Source organism: Arvicanthis niloticus, chromosome 20, assembly GCF_011762505.2.
Source record: "Arvicanthis niloticus isolate mArvNil1 chromosome 20, mArvNil1.pat.X, whole genome shotgun sequence".
NCBI classification, from domain to species: domain Eukaryota; kingdom Metazoa; phylum Chordata; class Mammalia; order Rodentia; family Muridae; genus Arvicanthis; species Arvicanthis niloticus.
In genome coordinates this window covers 43,810,538-43,826,878 of record NC_047677.1, presented here as the reverse complement: position 1 = coordinate 43,826,878, position 16,341 = coordinate 43,810,538, and the positions used below count along the sequence as shown (strand labels likewise).

General features: G+C 50.4%; 1 protein-coding gene across 5 annotated transcripts in view; it reads left to right on the top strand.

Moving 5' to 3' along the window:
• The window catches only part of Slc37a1 (solute carrier family 37 member 1), a 75,262-nt gene that overhangs the window by 46,210 nt on the left and 12,711 nt on the right, over positions 1 to 16,341 (top strand). For all 5 annotated transcript variants that reach the window (XR_013105352.1, XM_034524736.2, XM_076916773.1 and 2 more), the window contains exons 9-17: positions 206 to 243; positions 2,850 to 2,930; positions 6,605 to 6,730; positions 8,615 to 8,705; positions 10,208 to 10,270; positions 10,824 to 10,909; positions 11,762 to 11,810; positions 13,069 to 13,142; positions 13,815 to 13,893. Coding sequence is in view for 4 of the 5 variants with exons in the window: in XM_034524736.2 (XP_034380627.1) it covers positions 206 to 243; positions 2,850 to 2,930; positions 6,605 to 6,730; positions 8,615 to 8,705; positions 10,208 to 10,270; positions 10,824 to 10,909; positions 11,762 to 11,810; positions 13,069 to 13,142; positions 13,815 to 13,893 (687 nt within the window). In the remaining variant the exon portion in view is untranslated. The remainder of the gene's footprint in view (positions 1 to 205; positions 244 to 2,849; positions 2,931 to 6,604; positions 6,731 to 8,614; positions 8,706 to 10,207; positions 10,271 to 10,823; positions 10,910 to 11,761; positions 11,811 to 13,068; positions 13,143 to 13,814; positions 13,894 to 16,341) is intronic.

Genomic DNA, 16,341 nt, shown 5'->3' with positions numbered 1-16,341 from the left:
TAAAAGCTACAGTAATGAGACACGCCCACCCCCCTCTCACAGTTCCTTCTTCTGTTGAAGAGGCCCTAAAACTTACTTAGCAGGAACGCCGGGTGAAAAATGGGTCCGTTGCCAGCGACACCCTAAGGGTTGCAGAGGCTCCAAATCCCGTCCATTGGCTATGGGCAGCAATGTTCAGTTACCCATCTCCTGTTTGCTCTTTCAGACCCAAAGGACATCAAGTGCTCCTCCACCCTCCCCACGGTAAGAGCTCCTGCGTTTCCTGTTACCTTCCAGTACAGTACAGCCTGCTCCTCTTTGCAACCCACACTGCCAGAAAGGAAAGGCTGGCATGTCTTACACATGACAAGAGTCTGTCTCAGCCATCACCACCCACTGAGCCCTTCCTGCTGACCAGCCCCTAAGTTCTCAGCCCTACCTGCCGAGGCTGCCTGAAACATGTCACCACAGCCTGGCCTGACATCCCTTAGTGGCTCCCATAAAATCCCCTCTTCCTGTTTCTCCTCTGCCCTTTCAAGCATTAGGATATCAAGCAGGTCCTTGATCTAGGGACAGTACCCAAATTGTACAGCAGGGGGCACCAGAGCCTCTTCTTATTGAGGCTTAACAGCCCATGGGCTTCATGGGTGTGTGTGTGTGTGTGGTGTGTGTGTGTGTGTGTGTGTGTTAGGGGAACATTCTGATACTTTATTAACCAAAACCAAAAATAAGCAAAGGAGACTTCTATATTCTGGAAAAGTAGCCGACCGTGGCTGGTATTTGAAAGTGCTCTCAAAGCCATTTCCATGGCGATGCGTGGATTTCAGAGGCGAAGCTCAGGGACCTGGTGATGTTTCCCTTGTGATCTGAGGCCTCTGTGAGTCACATGGCAGGGACCAAGCTCTAGACACAACAGAACCTGGATACTCACTTGCAGACGAGAGCACCTGTCCTTCTGGACAGCTGTGGCCATTTCTGCAGGAGCGAATTCTAGAAGTGGCTTCTTATTGCCAGCTCCAGATATACAGGGGACCAGGCCAGGCACAAGCTCCTGTTTCTCCTGCGGGCATGTGTGTGAGGTAGGCCTGAGTCTGCCTGATTCTATGCCTGATCTTGGCTGAAAGGTCCAAAGCACTTCTTTATTGTCTTTCTTGCTAATCTCTGAGTGAGTCACCAGGCCTCAGCCGCCCCGAGGCTCTATGGCAAGCTGACAGGAACCATAAACAACACAGTCGCTATGTCCACCCTCTTAATGTCTCACAGTGGGGTTTGGCTTCAACATATGAAGTCGTGGGGGTGCACACAGCCGTGGCGTAGTAGAACTGAAGGGAAAACCACGTCCATTAGGCCTCATTAGAATTCAAGACTTTAGTGTTTCAAATGGGACCATCCGAAATGAGGCAGAACGGGAGGAGGGGGGATATTTACAGATTGTGTCTGGTCAGAGACCTACAACTAGAATGCTAACTCATTACTGAGACAGCCTAGGACACACAGGGTCAGAGGACCAGAGCAGATATTTGTTCCAAATAGATGCACGGCGGGCAGGAAGAACGCGTCTCAGCACTTGGTGTGAGCAGGCATCAGGGGACTTGGTCAGACCCCCCAGGGTGGCTGCCGTGAAGGTTGCTGTGAGTGTGGCGGGATCAGAACTCCCACCTCACTGGGGCGCATGGAAAGAGATGCAGCCACATGGAATGTACGGTTACGTCTGATCCCACGGCCCCACTCCCAGAAACGCACCCGGAGAGTCACGATCACGTGAGACCTTGGGCACACGTGTGAGCCACAGGGTTATAGCATCCCACACATGGAACAAAATAGACAGCTGCCAGTTGATAAACAGATAAGTTCGATGTGACACGTTCCGCGGTACAATATTATTAGGCAACAGAAGACATTAAGCTCCATTGAAGCCGTTTTGCTGAACCAAAGAAGCGATTCACAGAAAGCCACAGCGTAAATACAGTTCCATGTCTGTGACTGCTTGAGTACTGAGCTATAGCCCGGCCCCTGTGCAATGCATCCAGAAGAGGAAACATCCATGAGGACAAGCAGATCAGTGGGGGGAGAGGGGGCTGGGGGACAGCACACAGTGATAGTGCTGTCTCTAAAAGTGAGAAGCATTCTGGGATTGAGGTCAGTGTTGGAAACAAGGCTCTGACTCACAGACCACTGAATAGCCAGCTTTAAATGAAGCAGCTCAATATGAGTGTTTGGGATTTTTTTCAGAAAGTCATGAAACAGGAGCATATTTCTGGTCGTTCACCACATTCTTTTCCCTGAGAGTTTTTTCTGTGATGAAAGAAGTGTTCATTTTTAAAATATATATATGTGTGTGTGTGTGTGTGTGTGTGTGTGTGTGTGTGTGTGTGTGTGTGTATATATGTGTGTATATATATATATATATGGGCTGGACAGATGGCTTAGTGGTTAAGAACACTGATTGCTCTTCCAGAGGTTCCGAGTTTGATTCCCAGCAACCACATGGTGGCTCACAACCATCTGTAATGGGATCCGATGCCCTCTTCTGGTGTGTCTGAAGACAGTGATGGTGTACTCACATACACAAAAATAATTATCAGTTTTTAATGTGTAAGCCTTTGCCTCTGTGTGTATGTGTGTGTATGTGTGTGTGTGTGTGTGTGTGTGTGTGTGAGTATGTGTGTGTGTGAGTGTGTGTGAGTGTGCTCATGGAGGTAAAGAGTAAATCAGATCCCTTGGAACTGGAATTGTGAGCCACCATGTGGTTGCTGGGAATAGAACCCAGGTCCTCTGGAAGAGCAGCCAGTGCCCTTAAGCACTGAGCCATCTCTCCGGCCCCAGTACAAGCATTCTTACGGAACTCTAATCACATGCCTTTCTTCCAGCATCCCAGAGCCTCTGAGAACGGCATAAACAGATTTAGACTCCTGAAGCAAACCACACACAGTGAAAAGAACGGGCCTCTGGTGAGTAACACAGAGCTTCCACCGGCTGGGATGTCTTCAGAGATTCAGAACCAGTCTTGAAGCCCCGTGGGCCAACTGGCTGTCCCAGGGCCTCAGTCATGTCCCAGACATCCAGGGTCTTTAAACTGTTAAATCTCTTTGTATTCCTAAAGGGTAGTTTGAGTCAGCCTTGTTGACTTACCCTGGACAGTCAGCTAAACTCATATGTCTTCAAATCAAATCTGAAATTATCCAACAGTTACTTAATAGTTAATTAATTATAATCCATCCAATAATTGTTCATTAGCAAGAAGCATTGCTCAGAAGTGAGCAGAGACCTCAACCACCTGGCACCCCAGGTGCTGTTGCAGCTGGCCTCAGCAGGTGTCCCTGCAACACAGCTGTATGGCAGGTGCATGTTGCAGGTGCGGGTACACAGGGTAAGAGGAGCACACAGTGGGCTGGGGGTACAAAGTGATATCAAGAATTCATATCACAGGCCCACGAAAAGGTGGCAGATGTCACAAAAGATCATCTCTCAGCTTCCTCCTACTTTCTAGATGAAGAAACTGAGGCACAGTGTGTTAGGTTCCTGATTTGTACCCCTGGAAGGAGCCCAGATGCCTTCTGCATGCCCAGCCCTTCTCCCCGCTCTTCCCTTATGAAAGAAACTCCACTTGAGTTTCTCAGACAATTCACTGAGTTCCTGAGCCGAATGCCCTGGAGCATTGTAGACTCGGTCTTAATCACTGAAGTTAAAGTTTTCTTTCATCTTGAAGTCGGGTCACCTGAAGGATCTATGCACTAAGCATGCTATCCTTTCTTTATTGCCCAGAGAAACTTACTTGCAGTGTCTGGAGTGTGAGAAGAAAGACAGATGATATGCCGTACAATCCTGGTCTTTATACTTTAAGGAGGTGGGGGAGGGGGCTATGGCAGTCACTTGGATGTGCCTGTAGCCACACTGTGGGACGCCTGCCCTTGCTGAGGTCTGTGTTTCCCATCTAGCGAGCAAGGGACAGGCGAATGAGCTTGCCATTCTGAGGTCAGCCCTGGCCAGTCAGAGATGCCAAGGAAGAAGACGGTCACAGATCTGTCTGCCCTGTACCCCAGAGGCTACATGCACCATGCACCGCATCCCAGGATAGCTATGAATACAGCCCGATGCGTGGGTTTTTTTGAGCATGGACTTTGTAGATGACAGCGTGGTGTTTCAATGTCAAAAGGTTGTCATGCCTGCAAGAATCTCGGCTCACTCGAGTTATATTTTTGAAAGCCACGTCTCGATTAAGTGTTCACACCTCTGTGATGCTTCTCTGTGGTGACCGCGAAGGATGACATTTTGTTCCTTGTGGTATTGATTAACCTGAAAAGGCTCGCTCTGCCTTTCGTGTATTGCTTGCCTCTTCCGGCTCTTTCCCCTCTGCAAATCTGTTCGCTGCCACCAAGAAGCCCAGGCCCACAGCATCCCAGTAGCCTTATTGAAGCTGACTACAATAGGGACTGACCAGTCAGGGACAGGCCCTGCTCACATGGTGTCTTGACTGGGCCCCTGCCTCTGCCCTTGCCATGGGTTAGGATATGTGTGTGGGAGGGTGTCCCCTGAGCTTGGCAGGAGCCCCTGGTTGTCCCCTTTTCCCAGAGTGTTCCTGTCTGACCCCAGGTGCTGCTCACTGACGTTCAGGCCAGATGCAAGGCTTAATGCAGAGGTCACGTGTGCCTACAGGGGAACCCCCTTTGGTCTCATGGGCTTGTGATGGTTGCCTTGAGCTGGTCATCATTCCCGTCCCCACGGCCACTTGTCCCTCTTCTTTCTTGGCATCTCTGACTGGCTGTATGGTCTCAGCAATGTCTGAGACCCCTATGAGCCTCTGAATGGTAAACTCATTTTCCTGTGCCTTGCTCGATAACTGCCATTGTCTTTTAAAAAAGAAAAATCTACTGTGGTTTGAATTCACCCTACATGGGGTTACAGTAATACAAAACACATCAATGGCTGTTAGATCCTACAGCACGGCTGAAGCCCTTAGGAGCACTCTTGTTTAAGCCCCTGGGATTCACAGTTCATTCAGGAAAAGCCTTCTTGTATCACCCTTGCTTTAAGTTAAAACTCCATGCAGAGCTGGGATTTCTCTACTGTGCTCCAATAAGCACACAGTCTGTCCCTCAGGGATGCCCCCCCCCCCCCCCCCCCCAGTATCCGAAGGCACACATCTCAGAACTGGCTTATCAAATTTAAAAAATAATATTACTTCTGGCAGTCTTTGTACACTGTGACCTCTTTGTAAGCTCCAGAGTCCTGTGAAGAATTCCTCACGAGCAAGTCCATGAAATTACAGCATCTACCCCACATTGCTGGGTTAGACTGTAGCTTCCCTCGTTCCAGAAAAGCATCCTATAGATGTGGGCGAATTTGTAAACAGTCCCTTTGGGCATGTTCAACAATACTGTCACCTGCAAGGTTCATGCCAGAGAACGGTGTAATTGGGTTCAAACAAACGAAAACCACACACACACACACACACACACCACCTAATGTTTTAAGTATGTTTATACTTGGTGTCTGCCGTGTTCCTGAATTTTCTTTGGCCACATGTCAGCCCAGGGGAGCAGGCTAGACACAAATCCAATCTGATTATATCTAACAGGATTCCTGGCATAACCATCTTGTCCTGTTACTAGAATCTTCCAGATGTTTGGGTACAAGATACAATATCCATACAGGTGTGCTTTTTTTAAAAAGGAAAAAAAAAATTTAAAGATTTATTTTAAAATTTTAAAATTGCTCTATCTGCATGTATACCCAGTTGCCAGAAGAGGGCATCAGATCCCATTAATTTTTTTTAAAATCTCTCTCTTTTTTTTTAAAGTTCTAGTTTATGTATATGAGTGTTCTGTCCCGTTTATACCCCTGTGTGCCAGAAGGGGGCATCAGATCCCATCCTAGATGGTTGCAAGCCACCATGTGGTTGCTGGGAATTGAACTCAGAACCTCTGGAAGAGCAGTCAGTGCTTTTAACTGCTGAGCCATCTCTCCAGCCCCACACAGTTGTGCTTTAACCAACCGATCTCTCTCTGCAGCAACGTGGGGTTCATTTTTTTCCTGTCTTTCACTATTTCTGAACAAAAGAATTTTATGAGCCAGGTGAATGCTAAGGACTGAGGAGGCAAGTGGGTTGTCACTGGTCTGTTTTAGGGTTTCTATTCCTGTAATGAAACACCATGACCAAGAAGCAAGTTGGGGAGGAAAGAGTTTATTCAGCTTACACTTCCATATCGCTGTTCATCACCAAAGGAAGTCAGGACAGGAACTCACACAGGGCAGGAACTTGGAGGCAGGAGCTGATGCAGAGGCCATGGAGGGGTGCTGCTTACTGGCTTGCTTCCATGGCTTGTTCAGCCTACTTTCTTGTAGAACCCAGGACCACCAGCCCAGGGATGGCACCACCCACAATGGGCTATCTCTCACCCCCTTGATCACTAATTAAGAAAATGCCTTACAGCTGGATCTCATGGAGGCATTTCCTCGAGGGAGGCTCCTTCCTCTGTGATAACTCCAGCTTGTGTCAAGTTGACACACAAAACCAGCCAGTACATGGTCCCAAGGCTTTTTACTAGGAAACCCACTATCTTACTTGCTAAAAATTCTGGCCTCACTTCCTGGTAACGTCTGTCTCTTTTGCTTGTGTGTCCAGGACCCAGAGCTTCAGTGCTTACTGCCCTCCAGCGGGAAGAACCTCCTCCACCCGAGCCACGTTGTCGTCCTCCCCAGTGATGGCAGCATGGCCGCCATCAGCTTTACGGGAGCCCTGAGGATCCCGGTGAGTCTACCTGTCAGGGAGAGAACACTGCGGTGCGGTGGGAGGGGGCTTGACCTTGGTGAGCTTGAGAGAGAAGTGTGTGGCTGTGGCATTTGTGGGTCAGGTCCTCCCATCCTGTGTGGGCGGTGTGACTGGTCACTCCGGGGAGAACGTGGCTGTGTGTGTGTGTGTGTGTGTGTGTGTGTGTAATGTCTTTATTTTGTACTGTCTCTAACACTTTGACATTACATTTCCCACCCAGAAATTTCACAAACGAAATCTGACAAATGTCGTAGGGTTTCTAGTCCTGTAATGAAACATCATGAGAAAGAAGCAAGTTGGAGAGGAAAGGGTTTATTCATCTTACGCTTTCCACATGGCTTTTCATCACCAAAGGAAGTCAGGACAGGAACTCCCACGGGGAAGGAACCTGTTTTTCACTTGAAAAATAGAAAGCTGGCTCCTCTGGGCCTGTACCCATGATACTTTCTGTCCCCCTTGGCTCTTCAGTGTCCCAGCTACTTAACATCTGGCTCTGAGGGAATAGGGAGGCCAACCTGTGCTCGCTGCCCTGTGGCTCTCCTGAGCCTCCTTCATTTCACAGCACAGTGAGGGTCTGAGTTCCCAGTGTGCCGTGAGAGGCGGAAAGGAGCAGAAGCTACAGTAGAATAACCAGCAATGTGCTAAGGTCTTAGGCGGCAGGACCTGTTTCTGCTCTGGCACTTGGGGCTTCCTAGCTCTCCCAGTGCCCTGAGGTAGTAATCTCTTAGTTTACAGTTGTGGGCACAGGGTTCCTAGACAGGCTTCACAGCCAGCCAGTAGGGGAGATGGCAGCTTTCAATGAAAGTCATTTCTAAGGATGTGTTCTTACTATTGGCTAGCAGCCCTTCTGTGGTACCTTGCTGCTGTAGATGGCTGCCCCAGATACTTCTGCTGGCATCAGTTGGGGAGCAGACTGACATGTGAATACAAGTCACATGGCGATGGGAAGAGGACAGGGCTTTGGAGGTCTGGCCCAGCCTTCTCCCTGCCCTTGCTCCTGCCCCCGCCCAGATGGTTGGCATAAGCGTCTACAGTGAGCTTTCATTTACGGGTCCCTGGGCTCCTCCCCTGCTGCGATGCCATCTGTTGATCTGAGGGTGAAGTGAGATGATTTTATCCCAATGCAGAGCATGCATGCCAAGCTTGTCTGTCGTAGGTACCACACGCTCTCATCCTCACGATATGAGAATAATCCCACAACTGAAAAACACCAGGGGGCGGGGGCGGTTCAGTGCGTGCATGCGTGCGTGCGTGCGCGATGCATGCTGATGAGTATGCCAGTGCGCACACCTGTGTACACCCATTCAGAGGCCTGAGGAACATATCAGGTATCTTCACCTATCTATCGCTACTGTATTACCTCAAAGAACCGTCTCTGTCTGAACTGGAAGCTTGCCCATTTGGCTAGATAACCGACCGGCGAGCTCCTGGGGCCTGCCCATCTCCACTCTCCAGTGCTGGAGTTACAGACACACATAACTATGCCTGGCTTTTTATGTGGGTACCAGGGATTTAAACTCACTGAGCCATCTCCCCAGCCCAGTCTTAATGAGCATCATCCCTCTGGGAGGGAATCACTAGCTATCATTTGGCATGGCTACCTCATCAATATGGATCCTTATTGGCTCTTGATGGACATTGAATTTCTGCCTTCCAGGAAGTCAGGCCAGGCCAGTCAGTGCTCCAGATCTCCTAGGCCTTGCTTCCCGTTCATGTTCTCCACTTCCCCCCACCCCCAACCCCAGCAAGGCTGAACCTTGTAGAAACATGGCCTGTCTGCAGGGGAACAGTCCTTTGTCCTGGGTCACACCTTGAAACACACTGCTAATCCCACACCGAGTTGACAATGGCTCCCTCTTTCAGGGTGTGATCGAGTTTTCTCTGTGCTTGCTCTTTGCCAAGCTGGTCAGTTACACATTCCTGTTCTGGCTCCCGCTGTACATCACCAATGTAGGTGAGTGCTTGCGGGAAGGGAGGTACCTCCTGCTGGGCCACACTTGGTGACTGGAGAGGGACAGCATGGCCCAGCAGACAGGAGAGGATGTGGAAGTGCACACAGTTTGTGGCTCTGGTAGTAATCTTCCCTGGGCTCATCTGGTACATCCTGACCCCTCTGCGGTTCTCAGAGGCTGCCTATGTTTAAATCTGGGCCATGTTGGGTTTTGGAACACAGTGAACCAGCAAGCAGGAGCATGGCCACTGGGGGCTGAGATCTGACCTACACACTGTTTCTGGGGATGTGTTCTGATTTGTGGGAGGGCTGACAGTCTCTTGGGTTCCCAGCATCCAAGAATGTCTGGAGCTGTGGCTCTTGATAGAATTTTCCAGAAGAATAGTACTATGTAGCTGTGCTGCATTGGCGTGTAGAGTGATGAGGGGCTTAGCAGTTCTCAGGAACCAAGTAGGGCTGCTGCAAGTTCTGTGCGCACGGTGACTGCCTTGGCCTCGGGAGCCAGTGAGTCAGGGGAAGGAAAGGAACAGGGTTTTGTAGACACAGCCTTGGGCTTGGGCATGACTCTGGGAACAGCACAGGAAAGAAGGCTTTGATTCCAAGAGGTGTCATAAGGCCATGCCAAGGTTGACCAAAACCCCATAGCTGGAGGGACTGTCACCTCCGCCACGGAAGCTGGGGCAGTAGCAAGGGGGAACTTTCTTGGGACATGACTAACAAGGACAGGCTGCAGAAGGGAAGAGGGTGAGTGAGCAGGCTGTAAGGAGCTACCTCAGGGTCCAGGGTGCTACCTGACAACTCCCACATCATCCTGACAGGTACATAGTAGTCCTGACAGGGAGTCTCAGTAAGAGGCCATGCTCTCTTTCACAAGGGAACAGTCTTGGCCAGAGTGTTAGACTGCTGGATGCCCAGTCTGAGTTCTTGGTTTAAATCAACCCCAGTTCCTTGCAGGGGGCATTCAGGGTGAGGAAGGTGGGTCTGGCCAGCCAAGGGCTTCCCAGTTGTCTCCTCAGACGGGCCAACATCTAGTCAGCTGGAAGCAAAATTGTCGGTGCCCTGCCATGGAGGCGTGAGAAGGCTCTGGTCCCCACTGGGGTCGGGTAGCTCATGATGCCTCACTCAGTTTCATTGTGTGACTGACTGAGTAGTCTTGGCTATTGCTCTGGGGGAGCCCTTCAAGGACCTTAAGCTACCTGCTCATATGTATACAAACACACACAGACACACACACACACACACACACACACACACACACACACACACCAAGTAGCTTCCTAGGCTCACCCTCTTTCCTGAGCTAATGCCCCTGTGGTGACCAAGCACAGGCCATCTGTGGAAGGCCAGGCTTGGAGAAGATGGGTCAACCAACATCCCTTTAAAATCTGAGTTTAGGTGATTACTCGTGGTAAAATGCTACTTGTGGAGCAGGGTCCTGCGTGGGTCCCTGTGGGATAATCACTCAGGAAGTGTCTGCATGGGCTCATATGCTGGTCACTCCACAGATCACCTGGATGCCAAGAGAGCTGGGGAACTGTCCACGTTGTTCGACGTGGGCGGGATCTTTGGTGAGTTCAAGGCCATTTGCTCTGAGTCCTTAAGAACTTAACAATAAAGCTGGGTGACTGATATTCCTGTGATTAAGCACTCTGAAGCCGAGGCAGCAGGATGGCGAGTTTGAGGTTAGCCTGGCCTACAAAGTGAGACCTTGTCTCAAAAAAACAAAAACAAAAACCCCACCAATCTTATCAGTACCGGTTCAAGTTAGTTTTATTGCTGGGAGAGCACCATGTGACACAGTGACCTTGGCCATTGCTTTGAAAGAAGCTCACCTCTGACAAATGACACACGAGTGTCCCAGGCAGGTGGTGGTGGCATTAGTTCCTACCAGGTGAAGGGGCTTTGAGGTTGCCCTAAAGCCTGACCCTAGACACCCTGTGACTCCCATTCCCCATACAAGATGCATCCTGCTAGGCCAGACTCCCAAGTGGCCACTTCAGATGCCCAGTAGGGACGGGCTCGGGGGACGGTTGCTGTTATGCTTGCCCCTGTGTCTTGGTCTCCTCTGGGGAGCTCATGCCCGCTGTCAGCTCCTGAAGCCGCCTCCCTTCTCTGTTACAGGTGGGATTCTAGCAGGCGTGATCTCCGACCGTCTGGAGAAACGAGCCACCACCTGTGGTCTGATGCTACTACTGGCGGCACCCACGGTGAGCCCTGGCTCTGCCTGAGGTTGCAGGCAGTCACTTTCATCTCTGCTCGCCACCTCTGTCCCGTGCCTGGGACCCAAATCCCTAGAAACCCAGCTGGTCCCTGGCTGGAAGCATAGAGCCTCTGTGCTTGCCTGCCTCAGCCCCTGAGATGCACACGCCAGGCTTGTCTCTCCTTCTGGGTTTCTCTTAAGCTGCCCTTCTCTGTCCCCCTTCCCTCTCACACTCCTGCCTGTCCCTTAGGATCTGAGCCATCCCTCCCTTCTAGGCTCAACGAGCCCTATCATGCCAGGCTCGTCCTTCCTCAAGCATTTAGAAGCTCATGGTCTTGACCAGGTGATTCCCCTGCCTCCGATTCCTCATCTGGTCATGAGTAGCACCACCCCACAGTGTGGCTCTGCAGAGCCAGTGTGGTCCTGGCGTGCCATTGCTGTTTGGGAGATGAGGGGCCATTCCATTACCATATTGTATTTATCCACATGCCTCTCTTCCCAGGGCTGTGACTGTCCCCAGACCGTGGCCTAGTTCTGAGTCCTCTTGGGCCTAAGGCTTTATAAAGGAATCTTTAAGAAATTCCTAGCAGCACGGCCCCGATGCTAGGAGGATGGCATCTGTCTCAGGGTACAATGCTCGGGCAGGTAGCTGCAGACCTCAGATGAGGAGTTGGGAAATGTTCAGTGTCCTGCCACCAGCCCTGGGTGCTCAGAGTCCCACCCTGCAATTTCCCCAAGGTCTAGAGCTACCCTGCTCAACAGGCAGGTTCCCGTTGTCTCCCTTTCTGAACCACAGGCTCCTGGCAGCCCTGCAGCTGCCCGCGCTGAGCCATCCCCTTCTTGTTTTTAACTCCCACAGCTCTATGTCTTCTCCTCTGTCAGCAAAATGGGCCTAGAAGCCACCATAGGTGAGTACGTGAGGCCTCTCCACACAACTAATTTAGAGGCGTTAAGCTGGGGTGAGCAGTGTGCCCCTGTTATGGTCTAATGATAATCCACTCTAAACTTCCCGCTATCTCCCCAATGTTCTGAATTCCTGAAAGAAAGGCACACATACACAGCCTTATATTTTAAATACCTTAAACAGCTCAATGGCTGGGCCACTCCCTAACTCCGCATGGCTCACACACACTCCCCTCTGATACACCTGAGTTAGTACTTACCAAATCTATATTTTATCTTTGCTCCCCTGGACCCTGCTGGGCAGCCCTCCTGCAGCTGCTTTCCCCCTACACCCTTATGTCAGTTGTCTCTCCCTCTGCACCTTTCTGGCATAATCCATCTCCTATGCCCTGGTCATGGTGGAATTACCTCTTCCTCCGTCCTGGGTCCCCTCCTGGGACTCCTAAAAGTTCTGCCTCTCTTTCCCTGCCCAGCCATTGGCTGTTGGCAACTTTATTGATCAGTCAAAAACCAACTGGGGACGAGCTTCTTTTAGTCCCACGTTTGGGACACTGTAAACAGGTTTTGGGGTAACATAGCATGAGAACGGAAGCCGCCACGTAGCCTCATGTCCCTCTTAGGGGGAGGCCAGGCTCCTGTTTCTGGGCAGGTATGACAGTTAGTGTGGATAAGTGGCCGCCTGGCTAGCCGTGCTGTGCTCTGGTACCTAGAGAAGGAGGTGTTCAGGTTGGCCATGGGGCATTAGCCACAGCCCTGGAAGCCATTGTGTAAGGTAGAGAGCCAGCCGAGGAGACTGGAGGGAGAAGGGTGGAGGAGGGTCTTGTCACACGTGACCTAGAAAACACTCTGCCAGTGAACGTGGGATTTGCCATGAACCCATAGTCTCTTCAGGAAAGTAAGCTGGGCCTGCTGAGGGGAGGGGTCATGTGACTCAGTGTCCCTGCCCCCTGCGGTGAAAAGAGGAGGTTCCATGTATGACTGAAAAGGTTAATGGCACAGACCCAGTGCTGGCCTGGCCTTGGTCCACCCAGCCCCAATACTGCCATCAGCAGCTGTCCATGACGCCAGGGAACTTGAGTTCTAGGTCCTCTAAGGCTTCGGGGAAGCATGACAATGCATCCCCTGGCACATTATAGAAGCCATTTGTTCTGTGCCCTGGAGATGGCCACCTGTGGGATGGGCCCCTTCCCTATAAATGCTTGCCCTCCCCGTGGACTGCTGGGCCGAGCAGGCTCTGCTCTGAGTTCTCTCTGTTTTCTATAGCCATGTTGCTCCTCAGTGGGGCCCTGGTCAGTGGACCCTACGCACTGATCACCACTGCCGTCTCTGCAGACCTGGTAAGTCAGACGCTGCTTCCCCTACTCAGGTCCAGCACTGCCTCAACGGGTGAAACGCTTCACAGTTTGTTCATAGAGAGCCTGTGTCTTGAGAGTTTTCTAGCATCTGTCCCTGGCCACCCTCCCTCAGCTCTCTTGCTATAAATCCTATCCCGGAACGGTCAACAGAAAATGCCGAGCTAAAAGGCACAGGGATGGAGCTTTGACCAGTCCTTCCCACCCCCTGGCATCTATGCAAGACAGCAGGTTGGCCCTGCCTGGGCCTTGATGTTAGGTGTGTTTCTGAATCTGCCCATAGGAAGCTTATCCTTGGGTAGACATGAGAGTTCAGACTCGGCTCCATGCCCATGAAATAGTCTTGAAGGATCTATACCAGTGTCAACAAAATGGCCAATGCCCAAGGGGCATAAGCAGAGGAGGACTTATTTAGTCCAAAAAATATATATAAACTATATATTTTTGACTAAATAAGAGAGTCACAAATAACTAAATATGCTTGGGCAGGTATTTCGAAGGATTCCTGTCACTTAGAAACCCTCGGAGCTTTGCTCAGAGTAGGGCAAGGTGAGACTTCCTAAGGAGAGAGTTCTGGGTATTGAGTGGTTCCGGAGTGAATTTATTTCTCACTTTTTGGCTGCCTGTGTTTCACATCCTTCTTCTCCACTCCCACAGGGAACTCACAAGAGTCTGAAAGGGAACTCCCACGCCCTGTCCACCGTGACAGCCATTATCGACGGCACTGGGTCTGTAGGTAAACAGAGAAGACTCTTTCTCTCTCCCCAAGAGCTCTGTGGGGTGAAGGAGGAAAGCCGCTGTTTCTAACCAATGCCCAAGGCTCTGATGCTGCCAGTGTCAGGACTGGCTGCTTCTAGAAGCTCAGGGGAGTCGGCCCTGGAGGCTATAGCATGTGGCTTCAGAGAAGACAGTTGTGGGTGGCTGGATCTGTTTCCTCGGTGGGAGAGAATGTGCCTCCAGACTCTAGTTTGACCCAGAGGTTGGCAAACTTGAGGCTCCAACTTTTTATTACCGTCCCTCAAGGAAAAGACAGGATTGTATTTCAGTTTAAGTTATTGGGAAAAAAAAAAAAAAAAAAACACCCACTAATGAATCTCGAGGTGTGCAAGATCCTCCACCTTGCCGATTCGTTAGCACAGTCTGGAGTGAGAGTGTAAGCAGCCCATCCCTGTGTTAGTCAGCTCTGTGTTACTGTAACAAAACACCACAGATGGTCAACTTCAATAGAGGAAAAGGTTTGTTTTAGTCCCTCTTGTAGCCTGGCGTGAGTGTGGGACATGGGAGGTGGTGGGGGAAGGTTTCTGTACCTGGTGATGGGTCTCAGAAGCATCAGAGCCCTTCCTGAGAGGATTGGTCCACTACTCTCCCAGTTTACCCAGCCAACCAGCCAGCTTGCTTGCTTGCTTGCTTGCTTTCTTTTTCTCTTTCTTTTTTTCTATCTGACTATCTACCATCTTTTCTTTTTCTTTCTTTCTTTTTTTTTTTTTTTTTTTTTTTTTTTTTTGGTTTTTCAAGACAGGGTTTCTCTGTGTAGCCCTGGCTGTCCTGGAACTCACTCTGTAGACCAGGCTGGCCTTGAACTCAGAAATCCGCCTGCCTCTGCCTCCCAAGTGCTGGGATTAAAGGCATGCGCCACCGCCCGGCCATTATCTACTATCTGTCTATGTATCTATCTATTATCTATCAATCTATTATCTATCATTTATCTATCAATCTATCATTTATCTATCATCTATTATATATATATATATATATATATATATATATATATATATATATATATGTTTCTCTGTGTTTTTGTTTCTGTCTCTGTGTCTCTGTCTCTAGCTCTGTCTTTCTGTGTGTGTCTCTCCCTCTCTCTCTCTCTCTGCTCTGTCACACAGAAGTCTTTGTGAGTCACTCTGCTGCTCCCAGGACACCATGCTTTAAGCTCACATGGAGTCCTGCCAGCAGTCTGGGCCCTACAGTAAAACAGGATCAGAGGAAAAAGAAAAATCAGGAAGGAGGTATAAAAAAAATGCTTCTTTCTTGACATTCATCTCAAACACAAGGCTGAAGATAGGAGGCTGTCTCAGTGAAGAGATGGACCTTGCCACGGCACACTGGGCTGTGAAGGAGGAAAGAACATTGCTCACGACAGAAGGGCAGTAGTCCAGTGGGCCCTCACTGTCCTCAGCATCCTGTACCACCCCTCTTCAAAGCTCGAGACCACCTGGGCTTCTCCAGCAGTGGCATTTGAACCTGATGGGATGGACTCCTAGACCCCAGCCCCCATGCTTCCCTGACTGCTCAAGTGCACGGGGACTCAGCAGCCAGTCACCATAGAAACGGCATGAACACTGGTCCTCCACCAAGTCCCAGCTTCATGCCTCTCATGCACACTTTCAACAAGACGAAGCAGAAGAAGGCCCGAGGGATGGCGCACCACTCTAGCAAAGTATCACACCGAGAAGCGTTGGTCCCACGGGCTTGTCAAGTGTTCATGGCCATTAGTCAGTGCAGGCTTGGGCAAAGACACAGCTCAGTGGATCCCAAACCAGCCAGGATCTTCTCCCAACTTGGGAGTGCCTTATGGCTCATGTGCTTGGTGTGTTTGCAGTGTCCAGAGAGACATCCCAGTGGGACCCAAGGCTGCCCTTCGTACATGTGTGTGCAGAACAGTTAAATGTAGCCATGCCTGTTTTCAGGGTTTCATTGTATCAAAGTGATACATATTGTGGCCACAGGGGCTAGGTAGCTCTATGAGCTTTTTTGATGAGATGGGACAGGCCCTGGCTCTGCCTGCCCAGGTCCTCTTCTTAGAGATGGTCCCTCCCAACTGTTATTTCTAGCTTCCTCAAATATGTGAATTTCTTGGACTCTCCAGTCCAGGCACCATCTCATGTCCTCTAAACCAAGAAAGCTAGACATGGCTCTTGTCACACTGCCTGCCCTGCAACCATCCTCCCCCCACCCCCATCATACTGACCTCTGCTGATGCTGTGGTCCTTCCAGCCAGGTCTTCAGACTTGTCATCCCTCTCCCATTTGCTTTTTGTTTGCTTCTGTCCTGGTTGTCCCTGTCCTGATACCACCACCTTCTGGCAGCCTAGTTACAGGCCACTCAGCTGCCCACTAAGCTACATAAACCTTGCTTCGCCTCCATCCCTCACACCGCCTTCTCCTCCCTCTGACTTCAGAGCCCT